This window comes from Leopardus geoffroyi, chromosome B3 (genome assembly GCF_018350155.1).
Source record: "Leopardus geoffroyi isolate Oge1 chromosome B3, O.geoffroyi_Oge1_pat1.0, whole genome shotgun sequence".
Taxonomy (NCBI): Eukaryota; Metazoa; Chordata; class Mammalia; order Carnivora; family Felidae; genus Leopardus; species Leopardus geoffroyi.
Genome location: NC_059337.1, coordinates 81,178,020 through 81,193,260, shown reverse-complemented (window position 1 = coordinate 81,193,260; position 15,241 = coordinate 81,178,020). Strand labels below are relative to the sequence as shown.

The 15,241-nt window shown below is 37.9% G+C and overlaps 1 protein-coding gene across 11 annotated transcripts in view; it reads left to right on the top strand.

The window, feature by feature from the left end:
• HEATR5A (HEAT repeat containing 5A) overlaps positions 1-14,747 on the top strand; it is a 120,730-nt gene extending 105,983 nt beyond the window's left edge. For 7 of the 11 annotated variants that reach the window (XM_045450624.1, XM_045450629.1, XM_045450626.1 and 4 more), the window contains 3 exons: positions 1,478-1,632; positions 12,758-12,971; positions 13,266-14,747. In XM_045450624.1, coding sequence (XP_045306580.1) covers positions 1,478-1,632; positions 12,758-12,971; positions 13,266-13,573 — 677 coding nt within the window. In that variant the 3' untranslated portion in view covers positions 13,574-14,747. The remainder of the gene's footprint in view (positions 1-1,477; positions 1,633-12,757; positions 12,972-13,265) is intronic. The other 4 variants (XM_045450632.1, XM_045450631.1, XM_045450625.1 and 1 more) reach the window with 1 other exon arrangement.
• The last annotated feature ends 494 nt before the right edge of the window (positions 14,748-15,241 follow it).

Sequence of the window (15,241 nt, the reverse complement as noted above, 5' to 3'; positions counted from 1 at the left end):
TTTTACCAAACAGACTAGTTTACTACTGTTGAAACTACTGTTGTAGTTTCAAGTTGCCATGAATGACTGAAAGTGCCAACTCTATGGGAAGCAGTATAGCATCATGATTAACAGTATGCTCTCTGGAATCAGACCTTCTGCCTTACTAATTGTGTGGCTTGGGCAAATGACTAATTTCTATTCCTCAGGCTCTCATCCATAAAATGGGAGAAATAAGAATACCCACCTCATGGTGCTGTTGTATGGATTAAACATTTAATATATATGAAGTACTTATAATGATGCTGTCATAATTTTAAGTGTTGACCCATGTACTTTTTTACCTTGATATTACTCAAATTATTTTTATAAAATAAATCCCAGTCATCCATAATATTTTGCTTTCATTGTTACTGTCTCTCAAGTGTTAGCTCAGATATTAATCTCCTCAGGGCTCTCTCTGACCACCCAATGTAGCAATTCCTGGGTTGCTTTCTTTTATCTTTTAATGAATTTTTTATATTCATAGACTTTGTGATGAACTGAAATTAAATTCTTCATTTACTTTCTGGTACACAGTATATCTTCTGTGTGAATTGTATTCTCAGTGCCAGAAAGAGTACTGGCACATAGTGAATGTTTCTTAACTACTGAATGAATGTTAGCAAAGCTATTATCTCTATCTCTGTATATCATTTCTTCATAAGTAGCAATCCATTCTTACACAATTTAGTGACTCAAATTTGCTATGCCTTTTCCTTTTCAAATAACATTGAGTTTTCACAGCAGGCTCATTAAAATTATTGAATGAGAATATGAAGGCAAATATGGAGGGAAATGAAGGAAAATTACATCTACTAGAAAATTTCCTCGAATGTGGCCCATGCAATAATTTTAGGTTTTTCTGTACTGTTAAGAAATTATATATATATAGCAAAGCACGAGGTAGTTAAACTTGACATTTGTATTATGAAAATATGAATACCTTATTCTTAACCAAGAAAAATCAATTGTACATTCATTTCTCATCTGCTTCACAACAAAAATGATAATAGCTAACACATGTTGAGCATATGTGTAACATGCTATTCTAAATGATTTACTTGAATAACTCCTCATAACTTTATAAAATGTAAGTACTATTAGTACTCCCATTTTACAAATGAGAAAACGACAAATGGGGTTAGATATCTAAGATCACACAACTAATAAATGTATATTCCTGGTAAATCTACACATGGTATTTACAGATGTCTACTTGTGAAGAATATAATCACTTTCGTAAATTTTGGCTCTAGAATTACTTACAGTGCACATTTTGAAACCTATGACATTTTCCAGTATTCTTAAAATCATTCCATCAGTGTTTGTCTGTAACTGTTGTGTACACAAAAGAAATTGTTGGCTGTCAAACTAGATGCATCTTCACAGATATATAGAACAATAAATACGTCAATTGTCAATGTTGGGATGTTTCTGATAGATCATTTCTCTTTAGTAGATGGAACACATCAAGAACTTGATGAAATCAGTCTCCTTACTGCTATCACAGTATTTATTTTGTCTACCAGTCCAGAAGTTACTACCATCCCATGCCTTCAGAAGCGTTGTATTGAGAAATTTAAGGCTACTCTTGAGATAAAAGATCCTGTGGTAAGTCTCTTTAGTAGAAAGAGGTTTGTAATAGGAATATGTTTAGGCTTTTGCAGAACTTTTCTTTGTGATTTTGTTGGCTCCAACAAGAAGTACCAGGCTAATTTTTTTATTTGTAGGTGTGGAGTAATTCCTTATTCTTGGGGTGACAAAGCCAAATAATAATGGTCTTATTATTTGGCCCCAAGGATACAGTGTAGTTGGAGAAAGATAAAGGAAATGTTTTTTTAAAAAATTAATTTGAAATAGAGGCATCTTAAAGTTGATACATCTTTAGAAATTATAAGGGACATCTTACAAAGTAAGATACTTTGTAGCTTATTATAGTGGATTTCCTAAAAAAGAAAGACTTCACATACCTTCAAGAATATGAAGTATTCTTTATATGAAGTATGAGACCCTCCCCAAAGCAGTACGCTCAAGTTAATCTCATTCTTTTATGACCCCTTCATTTGCTACATTAACTTCCTATTCCTTTATGCACTGCAAAATGAGTTTGTGGCACAAATTCATTGACTCCTGAAATACAAGAACCAAATTTTCTCTCAGGAAAAAATAATCATTCAAATACTGTCATAGTGAATTGGGTAAAGTATGATTTACATATTTGATGTATAGTCATCTTTTTTTTTATAAAATTTTTTTTAATGTTTATTCATTTTTGAGAGAGAAACAGAACATGAGTGGGGGGAGGGGCAGAGAGAGAGGGAGACACAGAATCTGACTCCAGACTCCGAGCTGCCAGCACAGAGCCCAACATGGGGCTCAAAGTCACAGACTATGAGATCCCAACCTGAGCCAAAGTCAGTCATTTACCCAGCTGAGGCACCCAGGCACCCCAATGTATAGTCATCTTTTGTTCTGTCCTATTTGTTGCTCTCAGCTTCATAGGAGCTTTATGTTGCAGTCTCAAAGGGTGGTTCTGCTGTGTGATGACACAAAGTTAATATGGTCCAGACATGGTTGCTTAAAACTTTAAGATCATGCCATTTGAACATTTAGATATATGTGATTTTTACCTAGAACGTTTTCTGAAATCCCCAAAATAGTTGTCACATTTGTGTCTGTGTTTGGTTCTGTTTTTTTCTTATATCACAGAGGGGCATATGAGAAGGAAAATGGGAAGTAGAGAAGAAAAAAAAAAAGTTAGCCACTCATAATTATGCTATACTGTGTAACCCATATGCCTGTATTCTCACTCCAAACCGTCATAGCCATTGTTAGCATGCAAATTTGAATGCCTGTGTTAAAAAAACAAAATTCAACTGAAGAAATAGTAAAGATCTTTACTGTTTTATTCAACATTTCATAAATTGGGCAGCATCCCATTTGGCAGATAGAAAAGAGCTCTGAAGAGCCATACAAAATGAAAGACTTACAGACAGGAGGCGGTTAGGACAAGGAAGTTACTAGCAAAATATGGATTGTTTCAGGCAAAGTCACCTTCCTTTGGGAGACAGCAGGGGTCTGTCAAGCAGATTACCTCACTAGTGCTGACCAGGTAATTCCAGATTGACCGTAACTAAGTTAAGTATTAAGTCTTGGTTTGGTCACATGAGCTTTAGCACAAGTGACTCCATTTTGGGTCTATTGTCTCCTTTTTTTTTTTAACAATCTTCCCCCTTTTGATCATACTCTCAGCAACTGAGAGATGGGATCCAAGTTGAAAGCATTAGCAACCCTCCCAGCTACCACTGAAGTTCTTGCAGGGTTTGCTGATCCTCTGTGTGGTATTCACAAGTCACAACTTCAGGTTCACATTTTTTAAGTTGGTCATTCTTTGTGTTCCTTTTCCGATGTTTTGCACATCATTTGCACGGTGGTTAGCAGCTATGAGCATGCATTTAAAACCTTTGAGGAAAAACAGGACCAGGAAGATTTTTTTTTTTTTTGATGTTTATTTATTAGGGGAGAGAGAGAGAGAGAGTGCGAGCTGAGGAGGGGCAAAAAAGAGAAGGAGAGAGAGACAGAGACAGAGAGACAGAGAGAGAGAGAGAGAGAGAGAGAGAGAATTCCAAGCAGGCTCCATGCTGTCAGCACAGAGCCTGACGTGGGGCTTAATCTCACAAATCATGACATCATGACCTGAGTCAAAATCAAGAGACACTTAACCAATTGAGCCACCCATGAGCCCCCAGGGAGATTATTATAATGATTACTATCAGCAGGATATTTCCCAGCATCTGGAGTGCACTTTGCAGCCACAGTCCCCAAGACCCAAACCAATTAAAATCCATTAAATCACAGAAGACCCCATTGCAGGAGTCAGTTTCTTAAGTTGTGTGGCTTGTTCACAAATCTTATGTAGCTGAGTTTCAACTTCCCCAGAAGCATAGTCATGGTACAGCAAGTGGTATTGACCACAACACAGATAACTTGTTCAGCTAAAAAATAATAAAGGGCTATCCTATTATCAAGAACGACCTTCTTCTGAATTATTATTGCCTCCTTGTAGGTCTAACTCAATGTTGTAAATTCCAGGGAGTTGAGCAGTGAGGTGTCTCGGTTTGCTTATAAATAATCATATAGCCTAAGAGACATTTCCTAGGTATTGCCAGCCATCTAGACATTTGCAGGCCCAAGGAGAATGATAACCACCACAGACCAAGATAAATCATGTTGGGAGCATAAACCACTCTCACCGAGGTGGCACTATTAATGGCTTCATTTGCAGGGATTATTGCATTTTCTGTATAAGCCAGGGGTCACTTAGGTTTTCCATAAATCTAGTTTGAAATAAAGAGTTGTTCTAAATTTTTTTTTTTTTTCAACGTTTATTTATTTTTGGGACAGAGAGAGACAGAGCATGAACGGGGGAGGGGCAGAGAGAGAGGGAGACACAGAATCGGATACAGGCTCCAGGCTCTGAGCCATCAGCCCAGAGCCCGACGCGGGGCTTGAACTCACGGACCGCGAGATCGTGACCTGGCTGAAGTCGGACGCTTAACCGACTGCGCCACCCAGACGCCCCTAAAGAGTTGTTCTAAATGCCTTGCACAGATGAGTACTGTTGGTGAAATCTTTTTCATAGTTAGGGGCAGATGTGATTTAGGTAATCATAAGAACATGGATATAAATATACTACAGTTTGCATAGGCATTTGTGTCTAATTGGGCAAGTATAGTGATAATCAGAGAAGAGTAAAAACAAGGCAGTGGATCTTCTGGCCATAAAAGTCAGACTCAGTAAGTAACTTCTAAGGAAATCTATCGTAGTTTATTAAGAATGGCCTGGGAGGTACAGATGATGGCATTATCTTTCCCCAGACTAGTACCAAAGTAAAGGAAGAAAGAGAAGAGAGAATTTCATGTTTAGTTATAGTGAGAAGTCTTGATCTGACATCTTGAATAGAAGCAATCTACCTTGATGTCTGCTACTTCTCTTCCTAGTCATTTTGATTTCAAGGTCTCCAGTATTTACACAGGACCAGATGTCCATGGGAACCGTCTTAAGTTGTGAAATACACACCCAAAGTTCAACATCTTGTAATCTGCATTGGCATCAGTTGTTGGTAGGGTCTTTTCCATGAGTACCACATTTGCAAAAGCATCAGAGTAAAACAGTAATTGTACATGATAGAAGACTTAAAAATGTCCATGGTTAAAGCTCTGATGACAGTACATTATAATGCAGCTGACATGAAAATTGGTTATGACACACAATATTTTAAGGTAATAATGGGAATTATGACTAATAACATAATATTAGGACATGTCAGATTTCCAGGAGTTTCATTTTTTCTGTAACATTTATAACCTATACCTACATAAATACAACATAAAGAAGACTTAGTATTATTTCCTTTTGAGAATGATTCTCACATAATTTAATATCAAATAGCCTAATCAGTTTAACAGCTTTGTTTTTATAAGGAGCAAGAACACTTCTTTTGTGATTTTCTGGGAGCCATATGAAAAATCCCAGAGTTGGTTCCAAGTCAAAAGATTTCATTTAGAATTAGATTTTGGAGAAGTTTACTAATAATATCAAAAGGTTTTAAAATATTTGGTCAAATAGTAGGACTGTAGGTCACTGTGAAACATTACTTGGTTATCCATTTAACCAGAAAGACAGTTAAAGATTTCACAGGCAATACAGAAAGTTACATACTTGTCTTAAAAAAACAAACAAACAAAAAAAAACACCTTAGTTCTTTTACTAGGAAAGATTGTTTTCTTAAGGAATCGAAGACTTGATGGGGCGCCTGGGTGGCTCAGTCGGTTAAGCATCTGACGTCAGCTCAGGTCATGATCTCGAGGTTCATGAGTTCAAGCCCTGAGTCAGGCTCTGTGCTGATGGCTCAGAGCGTGGAGCCTGTTTCAGATTCTGTGTCTTCCTCTCTCTCTGACCCTCCCCCGTTCATGCTCTGTCTCTCTGTCTCAAAAATAAATAAACGTTAAAAAATTTTTTTCAAAAAAAGGAATCAAAGACTTGATAAAGAAAATATGAAACACAGGGAATTATTTTGATAAAATAAAGAATCTTTGTTTTCTAGGCAGATTATTTTAAAAGGCAAAGAAAAACCTTTATAATCTCTTATCAAGAGCAGACCAGTAATCCAAGAAAACTATGTCCTTTTAATAGAGAGAAAACCAAATTCTAATTTTGTAACAGTGTATTTTTAATATTAAAGCTCATTTCCTTTTTTTATTTAAACAAATTTATTCCAATCTTAGGCAGCTTGACCATGCATAAAATTCCTTTCCCAAGATCCCTTATCACAAATTTTCTACAACTTTATTTTGTACCTTTGGATTTTATTCTCTGATTTTCTTCTTTCCCATTCTGAAATCACCAGCCTCACTTTAGGACAGAATTACTTTCTCTTCCCCCAGCAAAATTGCATCTGCATTTCTCATGGTTTCTTTTACTGAAAACCCACATCCTACTTTCCTAGTATACAAAGATGATTCTATTATTGATCGATGCATCACAGCCACTAACTCAGGAAACAAATGGGTAAGCCCTGTGAGCTGCCTCAGCAAACTGCTCCATTCCTGGGAGTCCCAAGGCAGTTGGACACATTGAAAGCATAGCTCCTGTCTGGGTTTGCCAACACTGTTCCCAAACTCAGATAAACTAGTTGCAAGAGAAGCCAATCACTCAAGAGACAGCAGTTTGGAAAAGAGGAAGGCAGAACTTTATTTTGGGTGCTGGCAGCCAGGGGAGGTGGCTCAAGCCTTAACAACTACCTCTCTGCCAACAAAATGGACACCTGGAGTTTCATAGAGGAAGAATGGGGAGATACATGCAAGAGGGCAGGCAGCACAGGATCATGGGTGGGGGTTGGTATATGTTCAGCATATGATTGTGGGCAGGGAAGGGACTGAAATGTGGTCTTCTAGGCATGCCGTTGCTATCAGGGCTTTTCTGGCCTGGCAATTGTGTTCAGATCATTGCAAAATGTCTCTCATCAATGCATCAAGAAAATACAAAAAGAAATAAGAACAATGGGTTTCAGTTAGCATATGAGTTAAGCAATCTTGTCTATTTCTGGTCTTAACTATTGGGGTCTATAGAGGGCTTGCTGACAATTATTTCTAGTAGTTAAATTACATATATTAAAATTTTTAACCCTCGGAAACCTTAATTTTTAATGGAAAACTAAGTGAATAACTATGAACTGTTACACCAACATTCTTCAGATTGACAAATTTATGAATACATTTTGTAATTTCTCAAAAGATACTCTTCCTCATAGTAAATTTTTCCATGGAGAACCAAACATTTGGATTTTTTTAAACGTTTATTTACTTATTTTGAGAGAGAGACAGAGCATAAGCAGGGAAGAAGCAGAGGGATAGGGAGAGGGAGAGAATCCCAAGCAGGCTCCATGCTGCCAGTGCAGAGCCCAATGCAGGGCTCAAACCCACAAACCATGAGATCATGACCCGTGTCGAAACCAAGAGTCAGATGCTTAACCGACTGAGCCGCTCAGGTGCCCTGGGAACCAAACATGTTTATTAATAGACCCACCTATCTTAAGTTTCTTTGTAATAAGCCAAAAATAGATAAAACTATGTTTAGTAATTGTTTCAGTTTTTTATTTTATTTGGAAATGATCTAGATATTCAGTGATATCTCTTTCAACTTATCTCAGTATAATTTTTAAGGTTTCAAGTTACCAAAAAGATTTTTATTTTTATTATTTATTTAATATTTTTAATGTTTATTTTTTAGAGAGAGAGAGCGAGTTGGGGAGGAGCAGAGAGACAGAGACAGAATCTGAAGCAGGCTCCAAGCTGTCAGCACAGGGTCAACACGGGGCTGGAACTCACAAACTGTGAGATCATGACCTAAGCTGAAGTCAGTCACTTAACCGACTGAGCCACCCAGGCGCCCCACCAAAAAGATTTTTAGAAACCATTTTTAAGTAGACCGACTGATGTCAGCAGGCAAAGTCAGAGGACCCAAAGGGGTGCCACAGGGCCCGCAAAGAGGGTACTTGGCTTTGCGCATAATGGAAATAAAACACAAGCCTAAAGGAAGCAAGAGAATTTATTGAAGACAGAGCAGATACAAACCATCTGGGAGACTCAGAAAGAAAAAGGAACATGACTCTCATCTTTGCTAGGAAGTCTGGAGTTTTACTGAGGATGGTGGTCTGGTGTATATGTCCTCTCAGGCATCCAGGAACTGGTCAAACAAGGACTGAGTGCTCAGGTGTCTTAAATAAGTTCCTTATGCCCTGGAGCCAGGGGTCCTGGCGTCAGGTGTTTGGAATCAGTAATAGTGGAGAACTGATAGCCCTGCCTGGTCACTCCTTAAATGTTCCCAAGCAAACAGCTTTCATTTAAAATGTTAGCCATGAGGGGCGCCTGGGTGGCGCAGTCGGTTAAGCGTCCGACTTCAGCCAGGTCACGATCTCGCGGTCCGTGAGTTCGAGCCCCGTGTCAGGCTCTGGGCTGATGGCTCAGAGCCTGGAGCCTGTTTCCGATTCTGTGTCTCCCTCTCTCTCTGCCCCTCCCCCGTTCATGCTCTGTCTCTCTCTGTCCCAAAAATAAATAATAAAACGTTGAAAATAAATAAATGAACATTTAAAAAAATAATAATAAAAAATAAAATGTTAGCCATGAGATGGGTATGATGATGCAAAACTCACTAGTTGATTCAAGAGCAGTTGGATCCAAGGGGCACCTGGGTGGCTCAGTCAGTTAAGCACTGGACTTTAGCTCAGGTTGTGATCTCTGCGGTTCATGGGCTCAAGACCCACATTGGGTTCTGTGCTGACAGCCTGGAGCCTGCTTCGGATTCTGTGTCTCCCTCTCTGCCACCACCCCCCTCTCCGCCCCCCCGCCACACACACACTCACCCTCTTGTGTTGCCTGTCTCTCTCTTCCTCTCTCTCAGTAATAAATAAACATTTTTTTTAAATTTTTTAAAAAGAGCAGTTGGGTCCACATTGTGTTTCTGCCCGCTAAAATAAGGTTATCTGCTCAAATGGCTAAAGTTTTCTTTACTAATATTTGTAGAAAAGACATTTAAGATTTGTCTTGACAGATAATCTTATGGAAGCTGTGGACTAGATTTGTGGCATGGGATTTTCTATAGCAGCTTATATATTTTTTTAAGTTTTTATTTAAATTCCAGTATAGTTAACATACAATGTTATATTAGTTTCAGGTGAAAGGTATAGCAACTCGATTCTTACTCAGTGCTCACCATGATAAGTGCACTCCTTAATCCCCATCATTTATTTTGCCCTTCCCCCACCCACCTTACCTCTGGTAACCATCAGTTTGTTCTCTAGACTTAAGAGTTGGTTTCTTGGTTTGCCCCCTCTTTTATTTTGCCCTTTGCTTGTATTTCTTAAATTCACATGAGTGAAATCATATGATATTTGTCTTTCTCTAACTTGTTTTGCTCAGCATAATACTCTCTAGCTCCATCACATCATTGCAGATAGCAAGATTTCATTTTTTTGATGGCTAATATTCCATTATATAGCAGTTTATATTTTTTAAAAGCCTTTCTCCCTTTTTATTCCTTCAGTCCTAGGAATTGGGGATGGTCTAGGTAACAGTTCCCAAAGAATACCTGGTAAACTATTTACATCTCAAAGGCACTGCAAAGAATGCAAGTTCTTCCAGAAAGGACTTTTGTTCCCTTTGGCCTGAATTTTTACAATACTTATAAAAGGGAAGGTTTTTAGATTGATAAAAAGGATGGGTAGATTTTGAATTGTTTCTGGAGCCTCATTTCTAGTTTTGCAAAGGTTTGTAAAGTAAGGATGGTTGCTTTTAATTCCTCAAAGAATTGATTTGCAACTTAAAAGACTTCATAGCTTGACCCACCTGTCCAACCACATTATCTTCAGTTTGCTTTCTTATATCTGGAAGATATTCAAATGAGATGGAAATCAAAAGATGCCTGTGTTTTAGATTTAGAGTTGTGTGTTTTTGGAATGTTTTAGTGGGCACATAGTTTCATTTTAGCTTAGGGAAGGAATCCTTAAATGTTCTCATTAGGCTCTGAAAATCAGCTTCCGGTTTGGCCAACTTCTAACCATAGAGTTACTTTTTAAAAAAGTTATTTCAAATACTATGTAAGGTTTTAGCTAGGACAAATAGTAAATATTCCTGGCCATATCGAACAACCCCTTGAATTCAAAAGGCATCCTCAAAGAGGGTGCAAAAGATGTTTTATATTCCTCTCTCTCCTGGTTACTGCAGAGATCTGGGAGAGTGGATTCTGGTAAGGATTATCCTCCTAAGTTGGCTTCTACCAGTTTGGCCAGGATCCCATGGCAGGCCATGAATGGGATTTACCTAGACAGTGTAGCTTCAGTATCTACCAGGATGTGGTGAGGTTTCCATCAATTTTAATTTTGTTTGACAATTTTCCTTGTCTATTTAAAGAATAACATAGCAGTGTACCAGAAATTCCCTCAGAATCTCGTCAGCTCTGGGAGGGGCCCATATGGGGCCCATATGGGGACATTCAAATTAGTGTTGAAGGATTTGCACAAAACTGTTGAGAACAATCTTTTTTCCAGTATCGCAGTTAATTAATTAGAAACGAGACCTCAATTTCTGTGCCAGGGTTTTGATGACGGGCACCCAGGGGGCGGCAGTGCAGGAGGTGTTGTTTTACATACCTTTTGTGTCTTTAATTTTTTATTTGCTTTTTGCAATGAAACTTTCAGTGAAGTTATTTTGGAATCTTGAAGCCTTTTGGAAGCTTCTGCTTAACAGTTAAAATTGGTATCCCATCCTTTTTGAATTTGGGAACCCTTGCTTTTAAGTGCATGTCTTACATAAATGACCTTGTCTAATTAGCACTTTCTCCATAATGGCCATTGTAATTCTAGGTTGCCTTTAGTAAGATTTTGCCATTTTTGTAGGTCTTTATGGCTACAGAGACAATAGTTGTTAGACATAAGCAGGTGTGCCAGAAGGTGCAGTGCTTAACTTTTTGGAATTTAAGGATCCCATTTCTTTGAAGTCTTTGGGTCTCTCAGAGCCAAACTAATACCTATGAAGGATGTGCTGCTGAGTTGGGGATTGTGTGGTGTTTTACAGTGTACTTTGCTGCAAAGAAATTTTCTTGAGGTTGGTGGGTAACCTGTGTCTGTCTAACCCACTCCATGATCAATTTATCCTACACAGGAGTCTTAGAGTCAGGTAGCAAACACTCTGACAACTTTTATGTACTCCACCTGTGCCTACCAATTTTGCAGTTTTTTGGCTTCCTAGATTTCCATCTGCAGTAGCCTTTACTTCATGTGCACATTAACACACCAGGAGTAACAAAACTGATGTTACTGTGGACTGGCCAGTAGAAGCCCTTGCGTGCATCACCATCAATTCCCAGTGTGGAAATGAGGGCTGGGGAAGGAGCGGAACCAGAAGACCCCAACAAATGGTGACTGCAGACTGAACCACCAGTCCAACCTGTGTTTCTCCTTGTCCCTGAAACCTTCAGAAGTTTCCTTGGCACCACATTGCCCCAAATCTGTCAAGAAACAAAATTCAACTAAGTAAATTTTTTTAAATGTTTGTTTATTTTTGGGAGAGAGCATGAGCAGGGGAGGTACAGAAAAAGAGGGGGACAGAGGATGCGAAGCGGGCACCACACAGAGAACAGAGAGCCCAGTGTGGGGCTCGAACCCACAAACTGTGAGATGATGACCTCAGCCAAAGTCGGATGGTTAACTGAGCCACCCAGGTGCCCCTCAGTTGAGTAAATTTTAAAGATCTTACTGGCTTTATTCAACGATTCATGAAATGAATCCAAATTGAAAAGAGCTTTGAAGAGCTGGATAAAATCAAAGATTTCTAGACGGAATGGGGAGGGATGAGGAAGTTAATAGCAAATAGTGGATTGTTTTAGGCAAAGCCACCTTCCTTGGGTGAGGGGTTATCCGGGGTCTGTCAGGCAGATTACTTCACTAGTGCTGACCAGGTAATTATGGTTTGACTGGTTTAAGATTCCAATACTGGGAGAGGTTGAAACTATAATTAAGTTAGGTACTGAGTCTTGGTTTGGTGACATGGACTTCTCCCAGGTGACTCCGTTTTGGGCCTGTTGTCCCACTTATAATACCTGTTAGCACTTGGACTTCCAAAATTAAAGATAAATTAAGAAATAAATTTTGGGGCAACTGGGTGGCTCAGTCGGTGAGCATCCAACTTCGGCTCAGGTCATCATCTCACGGTTTGTGAGTTCAAGCCCCGTGTCAGGCTCTGTGCTGACAGCTCAGAGCCTGGAGCCTGCTTTGGATTTTGTGTCTCCCTCTCGCTCTACTCCTCCCCCACTCACACTCTGTCTCTCTCTCAAAAATAAACCAACATTAAAAAAATAATTAAAAAATAAAAGAAATTTCAATGGGAGTGCCTGATTTCGACTCAGGCTCTGCACTGACAGCACAGGGCCTGCTTGGGATTCTCTCTCCCTTTCTCTCTGCCTCTCCCCCACTCATCTGCATGGGCTCTTTCGCCTCTCAAAATAAATACATAAACTTAACAAGAAATTTAAACGCCTTTTTTAAGAGATTTATCTAAAAAAGTTTTTAATTCACAGTTTTTAATTCTCTTTTTATAAAAATTACATTACAATCTGCATGTTAATATAAACGTAAATTTATATTTACAGTTTATATTATTTTTGTCTCTTCCCTGATTAGGTACAAATCAAGACCTATCAGCTCCTACTTTCTATTTTTCAATATCCAAATCCAGCTGTTTCCTACCCATATATTTACTCTTTAGTATCCTCGATTGTGGAAAAATTGCAAGAAATAGACCAGAGAAAGCCAGAAGACACTACTGAGCTTCAGGTCTTTCAAGAAGGCATAAAGGTCTTGGAAGCACTTGTAGCCATTGCTGAAGAACAGCACCGTAAGTGTCATCACTAAATTCATACTAAATAAAAACCTGTCCCAAATCAGAAACTTAATGTTAATGTAAAACATTCCGTTGGTCACTTAACATTATTTTTCCACATTAAAGGTCAGTGGTTAATTCCCAGTATTGATATTATCGAGTGTTAATTTGAGAGATTAGAAGGATTTTTCTTCCCCCTTCAGTGGGGAAAAACGTGTACAGATCAACAGATCAAGTGAGTTTACAACTTTGTATAACGAACATTTACACCCTTCAACCCAGAACTTATATCATTTATTTACTTGCCAGGTTCTCAGCTGGTGGCCTGTCTTCTGCCCATCCTCATTTCCTTCCTTTTGGATGATAATACTCTGGGATCAGCAACTTGCATAATGAAAAGTTTACATGACTTTGCTTTGCAACATCTCATGCAGATTGGGCCTCAGTATTCTTCAGTTTTTAAAAATGTAATGGCTTCTTCTCCAGCCCTGAAAGCCCGCCTTGAGGCTGCTATCAAGGGCAATCAGGAAAGTGTCAAAGTCAAGATAGCAACATCTAAACATACCAAGAACCCTGGAAAGAATGCAAGCATCCAATTAAAGACCAATTTCCTCTGATTTTTTTTGTTTTAATAGTAAACATCTTAATAAAATAGTTGATTACTTCTCTTTGGGGACAAAAGTGACATTTTAGACACAAGTGCACTTGGAGATCTGGTTGATTGTCTTAAATAGCTGTGACTTTTCAAAGTAATGTCAAACTTAACATTTTTTGTGGGTTTTTCGTTTTTGTTTTTCAGTTTAGTAAAACCACAGAGCTCTCACCAGGAATTTCAAGAAAGTGCTAAAAAATTGAACGTACTAAACAGCCCACTGCTTTAAAAATGAGATGGTTTTCTTCTGACAGTCCATACACATTATGGTATACTTAATATTTTGACAGATACAGATTAGACTCTAGTATAAATTATCTGCATTTATAGTGTATCCCAATTGCTGATTGAAAATTCTGCCTTATTCAGTAATTATATTAAACTTTCTTGAATTTCTCAAACAACATAAATGATTGGAAAACTATTTAGGAAACTTGGTTTAGAATTATACAATATGTAGTAGTACAAGTTAACTACAGCCCTACAGTGTAACTTAAGATCTGGTGTCTATAAATATCATGGCTTTTCATCACCTTTTGGTTTGGCTTATATTGGGTTCAAGAAATGGGAAATTTACTTATTTTTAATAGAATAGGGCATCTCCACTTAATTTTTCAGAGGATTTTCTGTTGCCTCTCTTCCTGACAATTTTGTTCATTTTCATTTATGACACACATTCATATCAATGAGTTTAATATAGATTCACATCTATATTTAGGTCAACTATGGGTTTATGTAAAACAACAAATTTAGATCATCAACAAATGCAAGTATGTTTTTTTATGAAACATATTTTAATATAGAAAAAAACCTAATGATAGAGTCATATTGGTTGAAAAAATATTTTTTAACTCTTGATGATCATTGACTCTCCTTCCACTTCAGTGTTATATGTATGAATCAAGCACTATGTCACAACATAGCATTTCCCTGTTAAAAGTTACAAACTGGAGTGATAGGGGCATGTTCAGAATTGAGAAAAAATACTTTGAGTCAAGAAAGAACAATGTGATGTACTCTATTTTATTATGTTTGTATATAAATACTCTTGTAAATTGTTCAGAATGAAAACACTTGACAAAATCTAACACTACAATCAGTTTTTTAATTTCCATAAATAAAGCTAATTTTCTTTATCATTCTTGTATTTGAGATTATTTTGCCTACAAAAGATGACTGATTCATCTCACAGATTCCAGAAAATCAATTCTCTGGAGCAAATAATATCCCTTCTCTGAAACTTGATATTTTTATTAGAGGAGCCCTTTCTTTGAAGCATTCTTAGCAATGGTTTGGATTCTCTATCTTCCTAATTGTGCAAATTTGATTATACACTTACTGTTTCCTTCACCTGAATGCCCTTCTCTCTGTTGTATCTGGCAGATTCCCATTCCTTGTAGGCTTGGTTTAAATGCCACTTCCCCTTGTTAACTATCCTTAACACTTCTTACCCCCCTCTTACACCAAGCAGATTTAACCGCTTCCTCGCCTGTGTTCCTGTAATATTTTACATGTTCTTCTGTGCATGGAACATCGCACTGCATTTTAATATCTCCCTTTTAGACCACCTTCTCAAGGGAGGAATTGTGTTTTGTAACTGCCTTTGTGGCATCAAGTAGATACTTAATCACTG